The 22801-nt window shown below is 40.1% G+C and overlaps 1 protein-coding gene across 1 annotated transcript; it reads left to right on the top strand.

Moving 5' to 3' along the window:
• PIK3R4 (phosphoinositide-3-kinase regulatory subunit 4) lies at positions 1-22430 on the top strand. Its single transcript, XM_074539514.1, has 20 exons — positions 1-115; positions 278-1055; positions 2292-2425; positions 2600-3182; positions 4485-4619; positions 6510-6731; positions 8075-8248; positions 9369-9514; positions 10646-10849; positions 11642-11843; positions 13404-13603; positions 14549-14759; positions 15138-15303; positions 15751-15915; positions 16979-17190; positions 17476-17607; positions 18806-18906; positions 19916-20004; positions 20463-20571; positions 21846-22430. The coding sequence occupies exons 2-20, from the start codon at positions 326-328 to the stop codon at positions 22014-22016; spliced, it is 4086 nt and encodes a 1361-aa protein (XP_074395615.1). The 5' UTR covers positions 1-115; positions 278-325; the 3' UTR covers positions 22017-22430.
• The last annotated feature ends 371 nt before the right edge of the window (positions 22431-22801 follow it).

Here is a 22801-nt window from a genome sequence, read left to right as displayed (position 1 = left end):
CTCACGGCGCCGCCCCTTCCCCGCCCGCCCGGCGGTGCCGGTTCCGCCGCCCCGAGTCCCGCCTCGCTCCCTCTCACCGCCTCCGGGGCCGGGGGTCCCGGCTCCGCCTGGGCCGGTGAGTGCTGCGGGGGGACCCGCGCCCCTGGGGCCGGCCCGGGCGGCCGGGCCTGGCCAGCGGCGGCCGCTGGGCCCGCTCGGGGCGGGGAGCGCGGCCCGCGGGCCCGGGCAGCGGGGCGGACCCGGGGCTGCGTGAGATCCGCGCCGTGTTTGTCCGCAGGCAGAGCCCCTGAGCCCTCCAGTGCCCGCGGCCGGAGGAGGTGCCGCCATGGGGAACCAGCTGGCTGGCATCGCCCCCTCGCAGATCCTGTCGGTGGACAGCTACTTCTCGGACATCCACGACTTCGAGTATGACAAGAGCCTGGGCAGCACCCGCTTCTTCAAGGTGGCCCGAGCCAAGCACCGGGAGGGGCTGGTGGTCGTGAAGGTGTTTGCCATTCAGGATCCCACCTTACCCCTGACGAGCTACAAGCAGGAGCTGGAGGAGCTGAAGATAAGGTTACACTCGGCACAGAACTGCCTCCCCTTCCAGAAAGCCACCCTGTCCGAGAAGGCCGCCATGCTGTTCAGACAGTACGTACGGGACAACCTTTATGACCGAATTAGTACCAGGCCGTTCCTGAACAACATCGAGAAAAGGTGGATCGCTTTCCAGATCCTCACCGCGGTGGACCAAGCGCACAAATCTGGAGTCCGCCACGGTGATATTAAAACTGAGAACATCATGGTGACCAGCTGGAACTGGGTTCTTCTAACTGACTTTGCCAGTTTTAAACCAACTTACCTTCCTGAAGACAATCCTGCTGACTTCAATTATTTCTTTGACACATCCCGGAGGAGAACGTGTTACATCGCTCCCGAGCGCTTTGTCGATGGCAGCATGTTTGCCACGGAGCTGGAAAACATGAGGGACCCTTCCACTCCTTTGGTAGACTTGGCAAACAGCAATCAGCGAACAAGAGGGGAGTTAAAACGTGCAATGGATATCTTTTCTGCAGGTACTTGGAGCTATCAGGTGTTGTTTCTGACTAATGCAATGCAGAAGAACTTTACTAAGGTTTTTAATTCCTTTTTTTTCTTTTCTTACAGCTGGCTCGGAGTGCAGCCTCTTAAAAACTTGTGTATTTAAAGCATAAAGACCCAAACCTTTTTCATTCACAGAAAAGTACAAAAACAATGTAGTAGGCTACATAAGTTAGGTGTATCACTATTATCCGAGGAGAGAAATCACAAACTATTCTGTTATGGCTCACCTATGCTCTCGGAAAGAGGTGGTTGTTCACAGCACAGTCCATCATCTTCCATTGGCAGAGAAGCATGTGCCTCATGGGGCCTGAGAGGAGAACCCAGTCCGTGGCCCAGTTCTGGGGGCACTGACACTGTTTTCAGGGTAATTTGGCAATATTGGCTCTAGAAGCCCCTTTTTTTATTTTCCCCACAGGCACAAAGTGGAAGCAAAGTCCTGTTATGGTCCCACTCATAAATACTATTTAAGAGTTTGACTGTGAGAGACTGCCTTGAGTCTTGGCCTTGTCTTAAAAGTAATGAGTTTAGCCCTTTTTTGGGGTTTTTTCTCCCTGTAAAGTGATTGAAAATTAATTTGAAGGAAATGGTTGCTTCATTTTACAAGTTGCTGTTATGGCCAAACTTCCAGGACACCCCACAGATAAAGCAGACTATTGGGAGCAAACTTCAGGAGCATGTTCTTTGAAGACAGACTTGTGTCATGTACACGATACTGGGAGTCTGGTTTTGGCAATCATATGTGAGTGAATATGTGCTGTCCCCCAGCATCAGCTGTAGGAGCAGAAGTTTTTCCTTTACCTTTTGTAAAAAGGCTGCCTAATTTTGACCTTCTACCCGACCCATGCTGACTTACCACTCTCTTCTTCCACATGATGGTGATGTGGGTTCCTTTTCTAGTGATGGATTTTCCAGCTGGCAGGTGGCTGAAGTCACTGCCTCATGTTTTCTAATTCAGCAAGCTCCTCTGCTGTTGACATGCTTGAAATAAATTACTTGGAACAGATTTCAGGGATCAAGTATAAAAGCCAGGTTTTGGAGCTTGAGATGTTATCTCCTTTCTGCAAATTAATTTGGCAACTCATTTGCCTTATTTTTAATTGAGCAAAGACTTGTTTAGGGTTTGTTCTTGTCTGCATATAGAAAACAAAGTTATAGTGTCTGTTTATAATATTCTCACATCTTTGACTTCTTTTTTCTTTCTGTCACAGGTTGTGTAATAGCAGAGCTCTTCACAGAAGGTGTACCCTTGTTTGATTTATCTCAGCTTTTGGCGTATAGAAATGGCCTCTTTTCCCCTGACCAAGTCCTAAACAAAATTGAAGACCGCAGTATCAGAGAACTGGTAAGGATGGGCTACAGAATTAGAACCATCTGTGTGTTCTGTTTGCAGTGTATTTCACCTACTTTGGTGACAGATTGCTTATTGTTTGGGTTTGGGTTTTGATGTTTTTGTATTACAAATGTCTAAACCTCTGATCTTTCTCTCCCATTCCCTCCTACTTCTGCCTTTCTCAAGGTCACTCAGATGATCCATCGAGAGCCAGATAAACGTTTAGCAGCTGAAGATTATTTGAAACAGCAACGTAACAATGCATTTCCTGAAATATTTTACACTTTTCTTCAGCCTTACATGGCCCAGTTTGCCAAGGAAACGTTTGTGTCAGCAGATGAGCGTATATTGGTCATACGTAAAGATCTGGACAACATCATTCACAACCTCTGTGGGCACGACCGCACAGAGAAGGCCGAGGGAGAGACAAAAGAGAATGGGCTGGTTATTCTAGTGTCTGTGATAACTTCCTGTTTACAGACTCTCAAGTACTGTGATTCAAAACTGGCTGCTTTGGAGCTGATTCTTCATTTAGCACCAAGATTAAGTGTAGAGATTCTTCTGGATCGTATTACTCCTTATCTGTTACATTTCAGCAACGACTCTGTGCCCAGGGTGAGGGCAGAATCTGTGAGGACTCTAACTAAAGTTCTTGCTCTCGTCAAAGAGGTGCCACGCAATGATATTAACATTTACCCAGAATACATTCTGCCAGGCATTGCACACTTGGCCCAGGATGAAGCCACCATCGTCAGACTTGCATATGCTGGTAAGAGGACATCCAGTCAAAACTCCAAATCTTGAGCTTTTCTGTGTTCTCTTAACTGTTTCTGTCACCAAAACTCGCCAGAAGTCTTAGAAGTGACTGCAGGTATGACACCTGTAGTTACATTTCATTAGCTCTGATTGTTTCCATAAAATGGCCTGATGGAACTGAATAAATAAGAAACTAACTTAAAACATCATTGTGTTGCTGGGCTGCAGAGCTGTTTTCCAACAACATGAAATTTGATATGCAGGGGCTGTAATTAGATTATTTACTCTGTAATAAACTGGCTTATACTGTAACAGATGTTTTCTTTAGATGTTATTCAGATGTGTGAGTTCTGCACAGTTCAGGAAGAAGCTTTGTAGTCATGCCCATGTTTGCTATTTACTGTGTGCCCTTACTGTGACTAGCACATTTTTATTAGATTTTGGGGTTTATATAGTTGGAAATATCATATGGTGTTTTTCTTTTGTTTACTAAGTAAACTGATAAAAAGAATTATTGAAGACTTTGTACACTTAATGAATAGAACCAGTTTTTTGTGGTCACCATGATACATTTAAATTTCAAACACATTAATGTATTTAAAGGTAGTCTAACTGGGTTAATTTCTTTTGCACTTTTGGAAGTGGTCAGACTGGTGACTTTAGAGTATTTGGCCTGGGCTGTGGACAGGCTCCATTGGCACGTAGCTGTTGATTTGGATGACACTCAGAACGGCTGCCTAAGTGGGACTTCTGCCTTGCTGTTACTGTTCCTGTGCCAGCAGTGACTGACCCATATAATGCAGCCTGAGTTGCTTCAGCAGCTTCCAAATGGTGCAGAACGTTGCCAAATCAGCTGGATAGATACACTGACAAATGTTCTAAAAGTGGATTCCAGGGTAACAAGTTGTTATTTCCTAGGATAATGTCCTGGTGTGGTGGTTTGTTGTTATTTTGTCACAGTCTACTATGTGGCAATGTTAGTTAATTCAGGCTATTTGGCCTTTACCTTCTATCAAATTATTTAGTTGCTAATTGGGCTTGTTCTAGAAGAATTAAATTAGTCATTGTTACACCTAATATCATTAGGATTTTCCCACTTGTTTACATGACAAAAGTACTGTGTGATTTGATGTACTTTGGTAGCTTTGCCGGGAGTCAACAGAAGTGGGTTGACCAGATCATCCTGTTCAATTTCAGTCCTGTTTGCCCATTGTGACTGGTGTTGTCAGTGGCTGTAATCTCTCTTCAGGGCATCATCAAACTGATGTAAATTGGCAAAGTGGAACAATTCTTAACCAAATGTTTTCCTTTGCAGAGAACATAGCACTATTGGCAGAAACAGCTCTGAGATTTCTGGAGTTAGTACAGCTGAAAAATCTGAATATGGAAAACGAACCAAACGGTGAAGAAATGGATGAAACATCTCACCCTAGTGATAACTATGACACAGGTAATGTCACTTTTTGCCTGCTTATAATAGCAAATCATGGGCCAAAGCTCCTAGGTAGCACTGAGCTATCTCATCTCTCAAAGCTTAGCCTTCTTATTAAATGGGAAGAATGTTTTGCCTTGACCAGTATCAAAGTGTGTGACAGCTTCCTGTGGAGACAGCACCTCTGCTCTGAGTGTTGTGAGAGACAAAAAAGTATATAAATGAGCATATTTTTCTTCTCCAGAGGTCCTCAAGGTATTTGACTGTGATGCTGGTTGCTTTGTTGCACACCCAGCTTCACTTCCAGCTTGTCTCATAAACAAGACAGCTGCAAAAACACGCCTGTGTTCCAAATACTACTTCTGGATTGGGAAGCAGCATTAGCTTTGGAAAATCTGTCAAATTCTAACATAGTCATTGCACTGTATTTTTCATTCTTCCTTTTCTGTCCCTGTGCTTCACAAATCTTGTCTGTTTGCCTGGTAAAGCTAAATGTGTGGATGCCATTTGGCGGTAACATTACTGTAACATTGTATTATAACTAGTGTTGAATGAATTAAAATCCTAAGGATAGATTTTCTTATCCTTTCCCTTTGTAAAGACACAGGGTAATAAGCAACCTGTGTGTCATCTCTAGTGCCTTTTAGTGCTGCATGAATTCCCAGAAGAATGCTGAGCAAATCTAAGCTGGGAAGAGTTTGTGGTTAAAAACCGTCATTTCTCTTCTGGGCTAAGCAGAGCAATCTGTGACTAATCAGAGTTGGTAAACATCCTGCACGTATTCCATTTGGGGAAAAGGCAATTATCTCTTAACCAGTTGCAGGATGAGACTTAAAAAAAAGACAGCAACAAATCTACTAAAACAAAAAATAAAAGATTCTCTTCAAATTCCTTCATGTAAGGTGGGGGTGCTGAGAATTGCTGAGTGAGAGAGGAAGCTCCATCGTTTGGGCTGTGCTTCTAGGAATGCTGTTTCCTATCCCTTGAGATAGCTTGGAGATGAAGGAAGTAACACAGAGGAGAAAGAAGATTGAGTAGTTCTGTTCTTTTCACCCTTTTTGAAACCAAGCATGAAAAATTTGAACCCAGGAGGCAGATATTTCATGTGGCTGATGGACAGGGTCACAATAGAAAGCAAATTAGCTGGACTTCTGACTGCAGGCGAATGATAATCACCCCTCTAAACTGGTGCAGCAGTAGCTGAAATTTTTGTGTTGCTTGTTTGAGATCCTGCCTTGTAGTTTTCAATAATATTCAGTGCATTAACAATCTGTTATTTCCATTTAATAGAAATACTTCATTTAATTGTGTCATGAAGTAGAAGCCATAGGCAAGGTCATCTTCAAATTTTTCATCAGTATTGTTAGATTAACTGCAGAAATTTAATGAAATTGGAAGCACTCACTTTTTGAAGTAGTACACTTCATGCTTAATGAAGTGAATCTATCTGCCTAAATAAAAACATAGTCTTGATCTGTTGTCAGTTCACAAATTTTGAAATTCATAGTCAAATAAACATATCAAACCAAAATTGCCTCAAAGCCTTTTGTTTACTGTGGTGACATTGCTGCTGACTCATTCTTCTGCTTCTTCACATCTGCATATCTTCTATATGTATGAAATGAGTGGAATGATCTTAGTGAAAGTTACATGTGTAGAATAAATTGATCTGGGTAAAAATGTCTCACATTCCTCTACTCTTTGGCTTTGTCACCACCTCATGCTTAGCCTGAAGTCTTTGGTAAGCCCTTGTTTGTTGGAACTGTTGAGGTTCTGTTGCATTACAAATTTTACCCAGCCAGGTGTTGTTCAGGATGACCTGTCACTGTAACTCCTTTAGCAGCAGGTAGTACACATGCACACACAGTTTCTCCTCAGCCAAAATGTTCATCCTGTTGTCCCTTGCAGAGTTGCAAGCCTTGCATGAAATGGTCCAGCAGAAAGTTGTGACTTTGCTAAGTGACCCAGAGAATATTGTGAAGCAGACACTGATGGAAAATGGAATAACACGTCTGTGTGTCTTTTTTGGACGTCAAAAAGCCAACGATGTTCTTCTGTCTCATATGATCACTTTCTTAAATGACAAGAATGACTGGCATCTTCGAGGAGCTTTCTTTGACAGCATTGTTGGTAAGTGTTTGGTTTCGGCCATACAGAGTGGAAAGAAAATAAATAAATTAACAGTTTCCAGGATATGAAGAAATAAGTCATATAAAAGTCCTTTCTTATAAAGATTTCTAGAATCTACTTATAGGAAAATACTTTTTCTGAATTATTGAGAGGAAATGTTTCATTAGGAAATGAAGATGAAACAATGTAGGTACAAAGGTATACTTCTTTTAGTCCAAATATTTAATACAAATACAACTGAGGCATTTAAGTCTAGGGTAGATTAACATTAAAAAATTGGAATTAAAATGCTTTTTTCTTCTTTGAGTCTCTCCTATAGCCACTAACTTAAAAAGCTAAATTATGGCAAGTGATTAGTAGGATTTCTGCAAGCTCTATAATAGATGCATCACTTCAGTAGATCCATTCATATGATGAAAACTAGGCATTGCTATATGTTGAAGTTCTAACTGGAAAGGTTTTTTTAGTGCCCTAAAACATCATCTAAAGATTGTTGTTACTTCAGAATACTTCATAACAATTTTAAAAATCTTGCCAATAATGACATCGGCTGTTAAGTATATCCAGTACTCCATGTATGTTGGAAATCCACATGACCATTGCTGAGAGTCAGTGCTCAGGATTTGTGGGTCAAGAAGACTTTCCCAAGTGCAGTTCCTGAGAGCCTAAATGGTGCTTCAGGTGCCTGGCAGGAAAAACAATCATGATCAAACTTTCAGTGGGGCCAGTATGGTAGCTACGCATTCCATTGTAACTGGAAACCACAAAATTCTGTGCTGGCAAACTGCCAAGAAGTGATATTGATAACTTATCAGAAATTGTTTAGAAGGAGCAATGGAACAGCCAAAGCAGAGGTCTGAGTGTCCTGCCTTCTTGCAAAAGACATAGAGACATGTGAGGCAATTAAATGTGAAGACATGTAACCTGTGTTTTTAACTCTGTTCCCTGTGTCCATTCACAACATCCACAGAAGAATTCAGATTAAGTTCTGAAGTTATGTTTTTATTTTACTTCAGGCATTTGCACATCTTTAGAACTGAGCTCTCTAACTGGTATTTAAGTAAGTGCAGGCACTGCTGCCTGTGGCTGTGAGCAGATGCTCTTCTGTAGCAGTGGCACTGAGGGTGTTTCTAGTGCTGTTTCTCTCTCCTCCCTCCCTTCCTTCCTTTTAGCAAAGGGTTGCAAAGTCCAGCATTAAGACATGAGCAAGTATATGGATTATTACCTTATTAGATGAGAAGCAATAAAGTTATTTTATGTTTACTCTCAATTCTGATAGGAAGACAGAGTTTTCTGGTGTTTATCAGCTTGCTTTGGATTTTTATGTTATTTTTATGTTTCAGGTGTTGCTGCTTATGTTGGCTGGCAAAGCTCATCAATTCTCAAACCTCTGCTTCAGCAAGGTCTCAGTGATGCTGAAGAATTTGTCATTTATAAAGCCCTCAATGCTCTTACTTGTATGTGCCAGCTGGGGCTCTTGCAAAAGCCCCATATTTATGAGTTTGCTTGTGATATAGGTAAGTTAGAATACTGGAGAATACCCTGTTTTCCTTGTAAAGAAATCTCAGTTCTACATAAAGCTCCACTGTCCAGAATACAAACCTGTAGTTCTGTTTTAGAATCTAAACAAATTTGTGGTGTGGACTTACTGCTAGTTGAACCATGTTAGTGCTCAGGACTCTAAAATAATAGTTTTGGTGGAACAAATTGGATGCATTCTGCCAGATTTTATATAGGGCAGCAGCAAAAAACACTCACTCCAAAAACTTTCTGCCTTAAGATCTTTCCTTGATCTACATGGCAACCTGCTGTAAAGAAAAAGTCCAGGATGCTTCTGGTAGTCCATCAGGCACATAATTTGCAAACACTTACGCATTAGCCTTTGAAGATGAGAGAATTCAGACAATCATGATCCTTTCTTATTCTAACACCATAAAAACCCATTAACTCAATACATCCTTGGTTGCAGAGTTGGTCTCTCTTTCCTGATCAGGCTTATCAATTTAATTTAGATGTGCCCAAAATTTAACAGCTATTTATTAAAAAAAAAATAAAAAATCTTTTGAGATGTAGTCTGCTGCTTCTTAGTCTTATGGTTTTACAAATGCACTCAGAATTTGGAGCAGATGATCTGTGATCTCATGACTAGATACAGTGCCTTGACAACAACTTCTTAAAGCCTGCATAATTAGGGGGACTTCTGAGTCTCGTAATTTCATAATATAAGTAGTGACTCTTCAAGGAAGAGAGGGAAAGCAGGAAGGAATAAAGTATTTACTTAAAAAGAAAATAAATCTATCACTGGTTTTAGGATTCACTGTAATTGTTAAAATGTGGTTGAGATTTATTTTTGGATTAGTCTCCCTTGCGAATCTGTCGTTGACAATTAGGGATTGAAATGAGCAAATAAGGAAAATATGCTTTTTGGCAAGAGCAAGGAAATGGAGCAGCATGACTACAGTGAAATCCATGAAATAATTTCCTCTGTATGAATGTTTTAACCTAGTTGCTCTGGAAGAGAGAAGGCTTAGTTGGGGAGTAATTCTGTTAGAAGGAAATTGCATCACAGGCTGCCATATGCAGGATGATCTCTCTCCTATGTGAATGATATATTTTAACAGCCTGTTTTTCTTTCAGCACCATTCCTGTGTCACCCTAATCTTTGGATATGTTATGGTGCAGTTGGATTTATCACTGTGGTGGCACAGTATTTGAATATTGCTGATGTCTATTGCAAGCTAATGCCATACCTCCATCCTTTTATCACACAACCAATAATACAGGTAATACTTCAAATAATATAAGTGGGAATGTCTGGACTAGCCACGATCCATAAGTTTGTCTTGGCCGTGGTCCTGGCTATAGGGACCATATGTACTTTTTTCAATTGAGATTACAGGCAATTATAGATTTTTTGATTTCTGCTATAAATCTCTGGCAGATTTATAGAATGGCCATTGCTTTCCATGTTTGAAAGACTGTTGTCTCAAATTTGTTGCAAAATGCAAAACATTTTACAAAGCCTGAAATCAGCAGGTATGTTTTTGGTTCAAGGTTTTTTTGCCTTGTTTATAGTCAAACTCTTACAATACTGTACTAGTTTATAGGAGTCTAAAAAGGATGGAAAGTTGGCTGTGAAACAAGTTGGTTTATGTTCTGTGCTTTCATCTACAAGACCAGTCTGTTAATTAGTGATTACCATGCTTGTGATTTCACCAGAACCACTCCTGTGTTTCAGTGCTTTGCCAAGGTTCAGGGCATAGTGCTCATTATGAATGAATGAATGAAGTCATTTACTATTAATGCATGTCCAGGAATGACATACATGATGCTGGTGGTATGATCGTATGTATAGGCATCTTTGTGTACAACTTCAGGACCTGTAGACTGCACCTCTCAGGTGTTTTAATAGATAAAGAAGAAATAATTGCAGTACATACATTGAGAAATGTATCCTGTGTTTAACATTTTGTTGAAAACCTTGCAGATGGGAAATTCACTATAATAACATTTTTCTGTATTTACATGTTCTTTGTGCTGTGTTTTAGGCATTGATGGGTAAATTTGTCTTGTTCACTTCCTGTGCTATATTAGTATATAAATCTTTTCTTTTTCATTTTAGTATATAAATCTTTTCTTTGCTATGCAACACTATATTTAGCTAGTGAGTAGTGGGTAACATGAAGTTGGATTGTAATATTAAGTCTTCATTTTGGACTCATTTTGAAGTTATTTTTCCTGTAGACAGCAAGCTATGAGAAGTACTTGATAGCAAAGAGGGGAAGAGAATGGAGAAAGTCTGACATGACCAACACAGATCTTATTTTCAAGAAAGGAGACAAGTTGAATCTAGATGATTTGTACAGGTTATGTGGATATCATCATATTGACTGGTCTGTTGTTTTGAATTGCAGGTAGACAAAGAAATAGTCCTGTTAAGTGTCCTTAAGGAGCCTGTCAGCCGTTCCATATTTGATTATGTCTTAAGATCAAAGGATATCACAAGCCTCTTCCGACACCTGCACTTGCGACAGATGAAGAGAACTGGAGCTCTCTCTGAGTGCCCACCCCCAGAGGACCCTGCCATTGCACAGCTCTTGAAGAAGCTTCTTTCACAAGTAATTGGGTTTTATTTGTACTTTAAAAGTCAGGCTTGAGACTCTTGGGCTGTGTACACCTTCACAAGCCCTGACCTTACAGTTCCTTCTGTGAAGGACTCCCAGTCTGAGGTTCTGATCCCCCAGGCCGTTAACTTCACTGATTTCAGTATATGCTTGTGAGACAAGTTGTTTGGAGCTTAAAGATGTTTAAAAGATCTGCCAGATGTAGAGACATACAAATACCACATAAGTCTTTAAAAAACGGCTGTAAGTTTCAAATTCTGATGCATCCTTGATGTGGCAGCATTAGAGAGTATTGTTGGATTAAGTGCATTGTGCTGGATAACACAGTATGTATTTGTCAAAGTGCTAGATGTGTGCCAAAAGGAAATGGAGCTGGAAAGTCTTGAGGGTTATGTGTGAAGAGGGGAACATAAAGAATCACCCACCCAAAGTAGTGAGAACTGGGAAGAAAAAGGACTGTAGCTGTGTGGGGCTTTTTCCCCCCATAGCATGTGGGCTGTAAGCATGGTCTAGGTGTCACCTAAGCAGATTGCACCAGAGAGTGATCCAGCAATAAATTCTGTTCTGCCCTTTTCCTTGCCCCATTCCTTAGGAGGAAAGTTGTTCTTACACTGCAGTAGCTTACCTTACGTTTTTTATGAGCAATGGACCAATGCTTTGAATTCTGGGAATGTGTTCTTCTGCTCTTCTGAGCCAGTCATTAATTTTACTGCTTCTTAAATCTTCGTGCCTTGATGCATGTTATTATTAAGAGAGAGTAATATTACCTTTTCTTTTATTCTGTAGGGGATGACTGAGGAGGAAGAAGACAAACTGTTAGCACTGAAGGACTTTATGTTAAAATCTAATAAAGCTAAAGCCAATATTGTGGATCAGAGCCACCTGCATGATAGCAGTCACAAAGGGGTGATTGACTTGTCAGCTCTGGGAATAACTGGAAGACAAGTGGATCTTGTTAAAACAAAGCAGGATTCTGATGACAAACGTGGTTAGTATATTTTGTGATCTATATAGTTGAAGTATAGCCTTCCTTTCAGGGTGTTCTCAGTAAATCAGCCTGCATGACTATCACCATCCTCACCTGAGTTTGCAATAGGAAAATTACTGCTTCAGTTTGAAGTGTGAGGTGATGAAATGTTCTCTGATCATTGAAAAATTGGAATTATTTTTTCCCCTGAGAATATTTTAAATTATTTTGACTCTGTGTGCTATTGTTCAGTTGATTGTGACAAACAGGACTCTAGTGACTCATGGCAACAGTGTAAATGTTGGAGGCTACATATCTGCTCTGTCTCCTCTCAACAAGGGCTAAGCTCTTTAACTGTGAAAATCCTGGGTGTTTTCTCCAGGTAGCCTGAAGAAAACCAAAAACTCCTCAGGCTGGCACTGAGGAGTTCCCAGCTTAGGTGTTGCTCACCTAAGTACATGTGTTTTGGCCCTGGGGTTCTTCAGCTTCTCATCTACTCCCATTTTACTTTTTTTTTTTCCTGCTCTTCTTTAAGCTCAAAAAACCTCTTACATTTCCTTGTTCAGATGTGAAATCCACTTGCTGCTAACTATTCTAGTTCTCTGTATCCTCAAAATTCTTATTTACAGACAGTTTGAGCTTCCTCTTTACCCTCTCAAGCTTGTAATTCCCTCCTCTATTACATCACTGGTAGGTTCTGTGTTTTTACGTATGGAAGTACAGAAATATCTGTAAAGCCTGTAGCTATTAACATCTTATTTCCAGAATTAGGGTGTTTTGCATATAATTGTAAAGGAAAGTACAGAAGTGTAGGATTTTTTATTTTTTTGCATCCTTGAATGAGGAGTCAACATGATTTAAAGCTTAGTGCATATGAAGTCTATTCTTGAAGTAATTTGTTTTACCCAAAACTCTTACCCTTAAAGTCTTTTTGCCTTTAACTTTTCTTCACTGACTTTGTCCAAATTAAATTTGTTCCATGTTTTTCTTTTTCTGTCTATATTTTACAGTTCTAAGTGACTCTAAAGGAATGCTGGAAATAAATAAATTTCCTATTTAAACAATAACTTTATTGAATCTACAGGTGATGTTGCAATTATGATGGGAACTGATTGTTTTTGACACCAACAATGATTTGTGTACAGTGCTGTTACAAATTTACTATTGATGCCCCTGCTCATTGCAGGGTGGTTGGACTAAATGACTTAAATCCTTCCATGTTCTCTAAGAAAAATTTGTCATATGGTGGAGTCTAATCCTGCAGCCTTCTAGATGTAAGCTTTCCCTCTAGTGAAGTGGTTTATTATATGAGTCAGCTATAGGATCCAGAGGATGTGAACACATGAGGCAGGTGCTTTGTTTGGTTTCCCTTAAAAATGCTGTCAGCTGATCTCCACAACATAGCAGTAGGGTTTTCTCTGTACATAAATAATAATTTGGCCTGTAAACATTAGATTTCTATGTAGTCCCAAAGTAATGACGATCCTGAGTGAATGTTGTCATGGTAATGTTGAGGGTGTTTTGTTTTTTTCTTCTCCCACCTCCTCCCTCCCTTCCTCCCTCCCTCCCTCATATTTATAGCTAGAAAGCATGTAAAGCAAGATTCAAATGTAAATGAAGAATGGAAAAGCATGTTTGGGTCCCTGGAACCCACAAACATCTCCCAGCCAATATCCAAAGGACATGGGCAAACTACTGATCCTGAAGCCATCCAAGCCGGGAAACCACTTCGTTCAGAGTCGTCAGCTGGCATTTGTGCCACTTTGTCATCCTCTCCACAGGTATACCTGAAAAATGCTGTGTTTGCATCTTACCTGAAATGATTTAATTGTTTTAAAGTCAGATGGGACTATAGGGATGTGATGTTCTTGTTTTGTTTGGAGGTTATTTGACACTGGCTATGCTATTGGCTGGTGTCTTCTTCAGCAGAGTTGCTCACTTTCAAGTTCTTATTTTTAAAATAGGAACTGAGAAAGGACTGAAGTAAGTTTTAGTCCCTTGAGCTTCACTAACAAATAGATGCTTTGCACAAAGAGATGGGGCTTTGTGGATTGAACAATTATTATGTAAACTTCTCTGGCAGGGAAGACTTCTCCTCAAATTGAATGCCCTGATACATGTTGTGAGGAAGAGATATCTTGATTTTAACTTGGAAATCACAGCATTTAGACATCCTGTACCTGTAATACTTAGTACTAGCAAGAGGAGGATAGGCTGTGAGATCTGCAAGCCATGGAGGCACATCTTGACACTGAACACTCTTTTCTGTTTGGCTTCTAGTTGGACATTAACTTCTGCTAGCTTTAAATGAGTGTGTCTACCCTGAACTTAAGGGAAACACTTCATACTTTGGTTTTTAAAGTCCAATGTAAATGAATTTGAGAGCTAACCTTTCATTTTGTCAGTCTTGAGACCAGTAACTGCCTCTGTAATAATCACATTAATAGGTGTGCACAGCACATTACAGTTCCTTTAGACAGACTATAAAACAGAGTAGGCAAACAGAGTAGAATAAGAAAATGTTAATCTTTTATAAAATAATCATTTTCACTATTTTTATTGTCTTCATGCAAACATTTTTTAAAATGCTATTTCACTGCTAATCGATTCAATAAAAAAGATTTTTGCCATTTTTTTTCACTGTGTGTGACACAGAAATCTCATGAGGGGGATTTATCTGTGTGTAGGATGTAAGGGATATATTTTTAAGGTCTGATTTCCTACAGGCATCTGATGGAGCAGTTGTCCAGCCCAGGAAACCAACCCTGCAGGGCCTGAGCAGCACAATGTCCCCGTCTGCACACCAGCTGCGCATCACCACCTGCAAAACTGAGCTGCAGCAGCTGATCCAGCAGAAGAGAGAGCAGTGTAATGCAGAGAGACTTGCCAAACAGATGATGGAGAATGCTGAGTGGGAGAGCAAGCCCCCACCTCCAGGTACATCACAGGCCACTGAGGTTATTAGATAAAAAATTATTTATGTATGTATATATATGTATGTATGTATGCATGTATGTGTGTATGTATAATTTGAGTCAAGATATCATCCTTTCGTGGAAAAAATATGAAGGATGAGGAAAAGAGGAAATTCTGAGTTTAGGAAATGTGTTTACTGTGCAGAACACCTATGACCTAGTGTCTAATTTAGAATTGAGCAAGTAGGCTTTTGCCTTTAATATTTAAAATGCCTTAACACTGTTTTCAGTGCTGTCTGTGCTTTGCAGTTGTAATGAGTATCCTGATGTAGCTGTTAGTGGATGGATCTAGGGGGACTTGCATGTTCCTGATTAGGTTGTGGTTCTGTTTTCCCTGTAGGGTGGCGTCCCAAAGGGTTGTTGGTAGCTCACCTTCATGAACACAAGTCTGCTGTGAATCGCATTCGGGTCTCTGATGAACACTCCATTTTTGCCACTTGCTCAAATGATGGCACAGTGAAAGTCTGGAACAGCCAAAAAATGGAAGGAAAAACCACTACAACCAGGTAGCTTAAAAACCTGTGGTAGTTGGGTCTGCAATTTTAGAGTGAAAAATAAAGTAGAGCAGGGAGCAAAATATGAATCATTTGTGGGTGTACTGGAAATATCAATAAGGGGATATATTAATGTTCCTCTCGGCTTGCATCTATAATATTAGATTGCTGTTTCAATTAGTTAATAAAAAAAATGCAAAGGGACTGCTTTGTAGCCATAATAATTACAGGCTTTTTGATTTCATTGCAGTACATATATAAATATATTCTGCTGCTGTTGTTTAAAGCCAACATTGGCTTTTTTGCTTTCTCCTTTTGGAACAGCTAGAAAATGTTATTTTCAAAGCTTTCTCAAGAGTAATTGGTTTTAAGTAGGTGTTTAAGAGAAGTAATTTTTTTTTAAGTGCCACCAAAAATAACCTCTTTTTCTCTCCCCCTATTTGTCTCTGTGCTGTTTAGATCAATTTTAACATACTCTCGGATTGGAGGACATGTAAAGACACTTACATTTTGCCAAGGTTCACATTACTTGGCTATAGCTTCAGATAATGGTGCCATCCAGCTTCTTGGTATTGAATCCTCAAAGCTCCCCAAATCTCCTAAAATTCATCCAATACAAAGCAGGTATGTACTTCAAGCAGTTAAATCTCATCACACACAGAGCTCAAGCTGTTACTATATTCCTCAGATAATGTCCTTAAATTTGCTCTAGGCTTCCTGCTGGCTGAGCCCAGAGTGTACTGGAAGGCTGTAATCCACATTCTTATCCTACTTCATAAAGAAGGGTTGAAAGGCAACTCTGCAGAGCTGACCATTCTTAGTTATTGGATATTTGTACTTCCTGCATCACTGAACACATTATGAGCTTGAAACAGCCATACGGAATAGTTCTCTGTTGTTTTAATTATATACTGGGATTGATTCGTTCCTTTGTTACAATCTTCATACTTACAAAGTGATTTTGAAAGTTCTTCTGCAGGTCATTAGACATACAGCATGTGATGTTGCCTAAGACCTGCAATTTTTCCTCTCGGGCCCTTAATGTGATAAGTTGGTAGAGATATGGGTAATGGGATAGTATGTAGGGGAGCCTTTGGGCTTGATTTAGCTCTTTCTTACCTCCATATGAGCAGTGTTTGATTATTTGGCACTGAAGCTATAGCTTGATCTTCCAGTTTGAGTGAGAGGTGTGTCCAGGCCTCAGAAAGTACTCACAGTACTGCTGGTGGGGTCTCACAAGTGTGGAGCAGAGAGAGGGAGAATCACCTCCCACAAACTGCTGCCCACACTTTTGATTCTTCTGTTGTGGGTGGCTTTTTTGGCTGTGAGCAGACATTGCTGGGTCATGCTGAGCTTCTCATCAGCCAACACTCCAAGTCTTTCTGCTCAGGGCTGCTCTCAGTGTATTCTCAACCCAGCCTGTATTTGTGCTTGGGATTGCCCTTACCCAGGGCACAGAGCTGTGTTTATGTTTGCAAAGGGCTGCTGGCAGCCTTGCAGGCCCTATCAGCAGAGAGATTTGAGAGAGCATAAGCATCCATTGTACTGAATTCAGAAAGCTGTTTCTGGCAGATGCCTTGAGAAGTGACACAAAGAGGAAAATGCTGCTCAGCATAAGCTGTGGGAAGGAGTCTTAAACTTGGAGGGAGTCATATCTGTGCCTAAATTAGTTTATTATTTTAACCAGGTCATTAGATCTGAAGGACGATGGCTGTGTGGTAGACATTCATCACTTCAATTCAGGAGCCCAGTCAGTTCTGGCTTATGGAACAGTTAATGGATCTCTGGTTGGATGGGATTTGCGATCCAGCAGCAATGCTTGGACACTGAAACACGATTTGAAGTTAGGCCTCATAACTTCATTTGCTGTGGACATACACCAGTGCTGGCTGTGTATTGGTAAGCCTGGATTTCTTATTAGTTTCCCTCTCTTCCCTGCCCCCCTCTTCCTTATGGTTTTCTCTTACAGTAACTACATCTCAAGCTTTTGCTTGATATGATCTTACTAGCGTATGCTCTTCTCAAACAAAAGGAGAGAAATATCTTCTCATGTCTTTTTGAGAAGCATTCTGCCTGCCAAGAGCTTGAGGCTGAAGGCCATCTCCCTGCTCCAACCGAGCACAAAGATAGGAGCAAAACCTCATATATTGATCCCTCTGACTAAGGGGAGCTTTTTCTCACCAGGAACGAGCAATGGTACCATGGCATGCTGGGACATGAGGTTTCAGTTACCTATCTCCAGCCACTCTCATCCTTCCAAGGCCCGAATCAGACGCCTGCTTATGCATCCTGTCTATCAGTCCTGGGTAATAGCAGGTAAAAGATGTCTTAAACTTATCTCACAAATTGCCAGAGGTTGTGATTAAAGCAGCTTTTTTTTCAGCTTCTGCTTCAAGCCCTGGTGGAGAGTTGAAAAGAAGAAAAGTAGGGTTTAGCCATTGTCAAAATGACAGCATTTGCAATTCTCATCTTCTGAGCATTGCAGCTCTCATGAGGGGCCCTCCCTGTGTGTTGTCCACCCCATCCCTTTTTAAGGACAAAATGTTATAAAAGATTAAATTCAAACTCATGACGTACATTGAAGCTGATTGGGAAATCTGCTACCACCTTCTGTAGAGCAGAGATTGAATTCCAATTCTCCCTTCAATCTAAGCCAGCTGTGTCATGGATTAGAACTTTTGGAAATCTCCAAATCTTCCTCATCTGATACACTTACAGCTGCTTCATCCTCACTGCAAGTGGCACTGTCACAGACTTTTATATGTTTGTGTCAGGAACACATTTTGAAATGGACAAGTACCTTAAACTAATCCTAAATAAAAAAATTTATCAAGTTGCTGTAAAACGAGTGTAGTTTGAGTTTCATATTTTACTTGTTTTAAGACTTCACTTCTTACTTTGAGTTATTGACCACCCTGGGAGATAAATTCCTTGAAAAAGCATACAAAGTTTCACTGTGCTTTCTAGTTTGTTTACTCCCTGTGAAAGACTAAAGGAATGACTGAGTTCATAATTTTCGATTATTATTAAACAGTCCTTGCCTGCTAGGTTGCTGCCAGGCTTGTAAGCAATCCATTGAACAGAATTCTTTACCTGTCCACATGAGACTGGAAGTTCATTGTGGCTACTACTGAACTCTGTAACTTTGGATTGTTTTCTTACCTGCATAGGAGTGTTCTCCAAAGTCCCTGATGACTATGCTGAACAAACTATGTATCCTTCTCAAAGAGTGCTGGGAAGATATCTCGGAGGAAACTGAGGGTTTGATACATTTTTAAAGGGGTTGAGAATTAAGTCAGGTTTCCTTTAAACTCTTTTAAATGAGGCACTTTTAATTATAGTGAAGCTGCTTTCAAGCCAAACCAAAGTACTAAAGCAAGACTAACACAAATGCTGCAGGGAGCAAACAGAGAGTGTCTTCATGTCATACCCTCTATGTGATGTTAGTAGAGCAAACAGCAAGAGCCAACCAATCTGTTTTGTACTTTTTACACTGGCTTTATCTTTCCTGTAGCTGTTCAAGGCAACAACGAAGTCTCCATGTGGGATATGGAAACTGGTGATCGACGTTTCACTCTGTGGGCCAGCAGTGCGCCGCCTCTTTCAGAACTGCAGGTCTGGTCTCTTTCTTTTCCAGTTTCTGTTGTGTAGCTAGGGTTAGAACAACCTAGACTCCATGCTGTGCATCAGTACAGAATTTTCCCTGGGATTCATTTTCGCACCATAACTGTTTTACTTGTCAGAATTAAATTGCCTTTGTAAAACAGAAGTGTAACCTAAATTTTCATTGGCACCTTCCCCTGTCTGTGGAATGAACTTGTAGCACTCACTTGTTATGCCCAGCCATGTTCTTTGAAAACCAGTGAGCTGGTTAAGCTTGCAAAGATTATGAAAAAGCCAAAATTCATGGTGTGGTATCTTGTACTTATTTTTACTTTCTGTTCCTGAGGCTATGCATATTTCTGTAAACATCTGCTCTTTTACACATTCTTTCTGTAATATAATACCACTACTACACTTAGCTGCTACTTTGAAGCATGAAGTGGTTCTTCTTCAAGGACTTAATTGGAAAAAGAGCAATCTGGAATATGGTTCACAAATCCATAGGCAAAAATTACCACAGCTGCTTCTATAAATGTTGTAAATGGCTGTCTGGAATCTACTTAAACCTAAGTTTGTACATGCTACAAGGATTGCAGGTTGAGTTAATTTCAGTCCTGCCCTTTTTTACACAGGGAGCTCCATGATCTAAGATAGTTTTCTGTCGTGTATCTGTCCCATAATGCCTTCATAGCCTAAAAATTTAAGCATCCATGTGCTTTTCAGTAGGATTTGCTTGCCTGATTCTTTTAAAAATAATCTCTCCTCATTGAGAATGTAATTTCCAAGATTCAAAAAAAAAAGAGGATTATAGAGGGTTAATTCTGTTGTATTGCTCTGTAAAGTGTAAGGGAGCAATTTACATTAATATATTAAGATGTGGCCCCTTAAAGTGACTTGGCATTCGCCAGAAAGATTTGGAAATTGGGTGGATGAATGTGGCAAGGAATGCATTCCCTTTCTGAAGCATCATATAACAGCTATTGCTGATGAATTATTTTTATATATCCCTTTTTCCTGCTAGCCTTCTCCTCACAGCATCCACGGAATATACTGTAGTCCAGCTTCTGGGAATCCCATATTACTGACAGCAGGCTCAGACATGAAAATAAGGTAATCAAGCTAAACAACTTCCTTGTTTGTCACCCTCCCCTCCACCCCTGCTGGTGTACTAAATTTTGCCAAGTGTTGCCTAAGTAATCTCTAAGAATCCAAAACAATAATACTGAACATGTGTTCATTAGTAAACACCAGTGAGCTGAGGAAATTGTTCTCAGCAAAAGTACTGCAGAACTTGGTGCATCTCTGAATTGTAATGTGTACTCTGAAATACAGTGGGTATCCTTTTGTAAAATTCTTCATGGGCTTCATGACAAAAAAACAAAAAATAACTCATGTGTGAGCTTGATATGAGTATGAATTTCTCTGCATCACTCCCTTCCACTAAGTGTAGAAAGCAGATAGCATTTGTGCCCACTCATTTTCATCATAAGAGCAAGACCACTTTTAAGCAGTTGTTTTAAGCTGATAGAATTGAACATCTCATTTTGAATTTGTTTCTTCATGTTTAGGTTTTGGGATCTAGCCTACCCTGAGAGATCATATGTTGTTGCTGGAAGTTCTAATTGCCCATCTGTTTCCTACTACAGGAAGATAATTGAGGGCACAGAGGTGGTTCAGGTATTTTGCTTTGTTTGATAGACACCTATTCTGCTTTCTTTTGGGTGGCCCTATGGATTGTACTCTTTGCACGATATCTTCAATTAGAACTCGCTCGCTCTTTTTGTGGATGGTGTCAGCATTGCATGTCTTGGGCAGTTGGGAAGAAGCTACTTTAAAAGAAAAACATAATTTGTTTTTGACAGAATTTGGCTCAACAAATACTACTTACATGCAGGAGCCAGAGTCATATGTTCCTTTTGGGATATTGAAATTTAGACTTTTAATACTTTGGCTTTGATCAGTGTTTGGAATGTCTTTTGGGTAGGATATGTGAGATGTACTGGCACCAGGATAATACAGTAGCTGCGTGCTGAAGTTTTTGTTACATCCTTCAAGAGTGACTTTGGGAACTGACAGTGTTTCTAGTTGTAAAATAGCACAATGTTTTGTTTCAGTTCAACAAATTGAGTGCTACTTCAAAGGTGACTAAAACAAGCCAGTAGGGGTCTACCCAATGCACTGTTTTTTAGTGTTTCTTCTCAAACTTCTAAATTACATTCATGCTATTAAGCTTTGGGAAGCCAAGATGTATGTGTTCTTATAACTTTTTTCCCCTTATTGGAATATAAAATCTTAGCGTCATTGAAATAAATATGAGTAATTTTTTCTCAATTTTTCCCAATTTTTTCCCATTTTCATCCCAATTTTATTCCAGTTTTTCTCTTATTTTATTCCTATTTTCCCCAATTTTTCCCTTTTTCTCCCCAATTTTTCCCCCATTTTATTCCCATTTTCCAGCATTTTTCCCCCAATTTTTCCCATTTTCCTGCCATTTTTCCCCATATTTCCCCCCATTTTCCCCAAATTTTCCCTCAATTTTCCCAGTTTTCCCCCCAATTTTATTCCTAATTTTTCATCATTTTAGTTTAATTTTTCCCAGTTTTATTCCCAATTTTTTTCCAGTTTTTATTCCCATTTTCCTCTCAATTTTATTCCAGTGTTCCTCTTATTTTATTCCTGTTTTCCCCCCTCGTTTACCTAATCAAAGAGCTGTAAAGACAGTTCAGATTAAGACTTAGGCTGTGTGTGATGAAAAGAAATTAACCAAGGAGTAATCTTGAGAAAACTGTCAAAGGGTGTGAGGTGGTATGTTTGGGCATTTTTGTTTGATTGGTTTTTGGTGGAAGAGGTTTTGCAGTCTTCTTACACTGACAACCTAATATGGATGACAGTGTCTCTTTGCAAATGCTCACCCTTCTGTAAACAGTATTTCCCACTTTGTTTTTATACAGGAAATTCAGAACAAGCAAAAGATGGGGCCCAGTGATGAGACCCCTCGGAAGGGTCCAGAGTCTCTCCCAGTCGGGCATCACGACATTATCACCGATATCGCGACTTTCCAGACCACACAAGGGTTTATAGTAACTGCGTCAAGGGATGGGATCGTTAAAGTGTGGAAATAAAAATTGTACTAATATATAGTATGTAAATATTTGTAATAAAGAAATAGTGTTATAATGAAGTTTTCAAGGACTGATTCCAGTTAATGGAATGGACTGGACTTTATAAAAGCAACGATAAAATCAGTTACCTGTATCCTACCACCCTGTTGGCACTTCCTAATCACTTCTTATATTAAAGCTTTTTGGTATCCATAGCATTTCCTTGAAATAGCAGGGAATCTATGAACTACACTGTTCTTCAAGAACCTTTCAGAAAATTATTTCAGGATGTCCCACACGACACATTCTAAATGTGCATAAAGCAAAGAGCTGGTGTCTAACTGCTCCTGTGTTGAATCTGAGAAATTAAATAAGAACCAGTGCACTGATGTCCCTGTACATTCTAATAACTATAATAAAGTCCACTTGAGCTTCCCTGTTTGGTACTTGGGTTTCTTTACATCCGTGGTTCTGCTGCAGTGATTTCACAGTCTCAGCTGGCAGAGCCATTGGGCTCATTGTCATTTGAGATCATCTTACTATGGTGTCAATCCTCAGCTGTCCTTTGACAGTGGTGACCTTGCTCCTCAACTGTAACTTGCATCCAGCTTGCTTTAAACTTGAGTCTAAGGCTAAGCTCTGCTGTCCTGGGAACCTAAAGCAGCACCACCAGGATGGTGTTCTCTGTCATTCAGTATGGATGTCAAAAATAGCCAAAACATGGCTTTCAGCAGGAAGAACTTTTTCATCATGGAATGTCCATGTGAGAGGCAGTTCTAAATGTCAGACAGGGACAGTAAATGTTC

The sequence above is a fragment of the Zonotrichia albicollis genome, chromosome 1 (assembly GCF_047830755.1).
Source record: "Zonotrichia albicollis isolate bZonAlb1 chromosome 1, bZonAlb1.hap1, whole genome shotgun sequence".
NCBI lineage: Eukaryota > Metazoa > Chordata > Aves > Passeriformes > Passerellidae > Zonotrichia > Zonotrichia albicollis.
The sequence above is the reverse complement of the archived record's forward strand: the minus strand, read 5'-3'. Positions and strand labels throughout refer to the sequence as shown.

Bases quoted from the DNA above. Each gene is read 5' to 3' on its own strand.
- PIK3R4 (XM_074539514.1), top strand. From the start codon at position 326: ATGGGGAACCAGCTGGCTGGCATCGCCCCCTCGCAGATCCTGTCGGTG. The intron at 3,183-4,484 runs GTAAGAGGACAT...TTTCCTTTGCAG, and splicing joins CGTCAGACTTGCATATGCTG to AGAACATAGCACTATTGGCA. The intron at 11,844-13,403 runs GTTAGTATATTT...TCATATTTATAG, and splicing joins GGATTCTGATGACAAACGTG to CTAGAAAGCATGTAAAGCAA.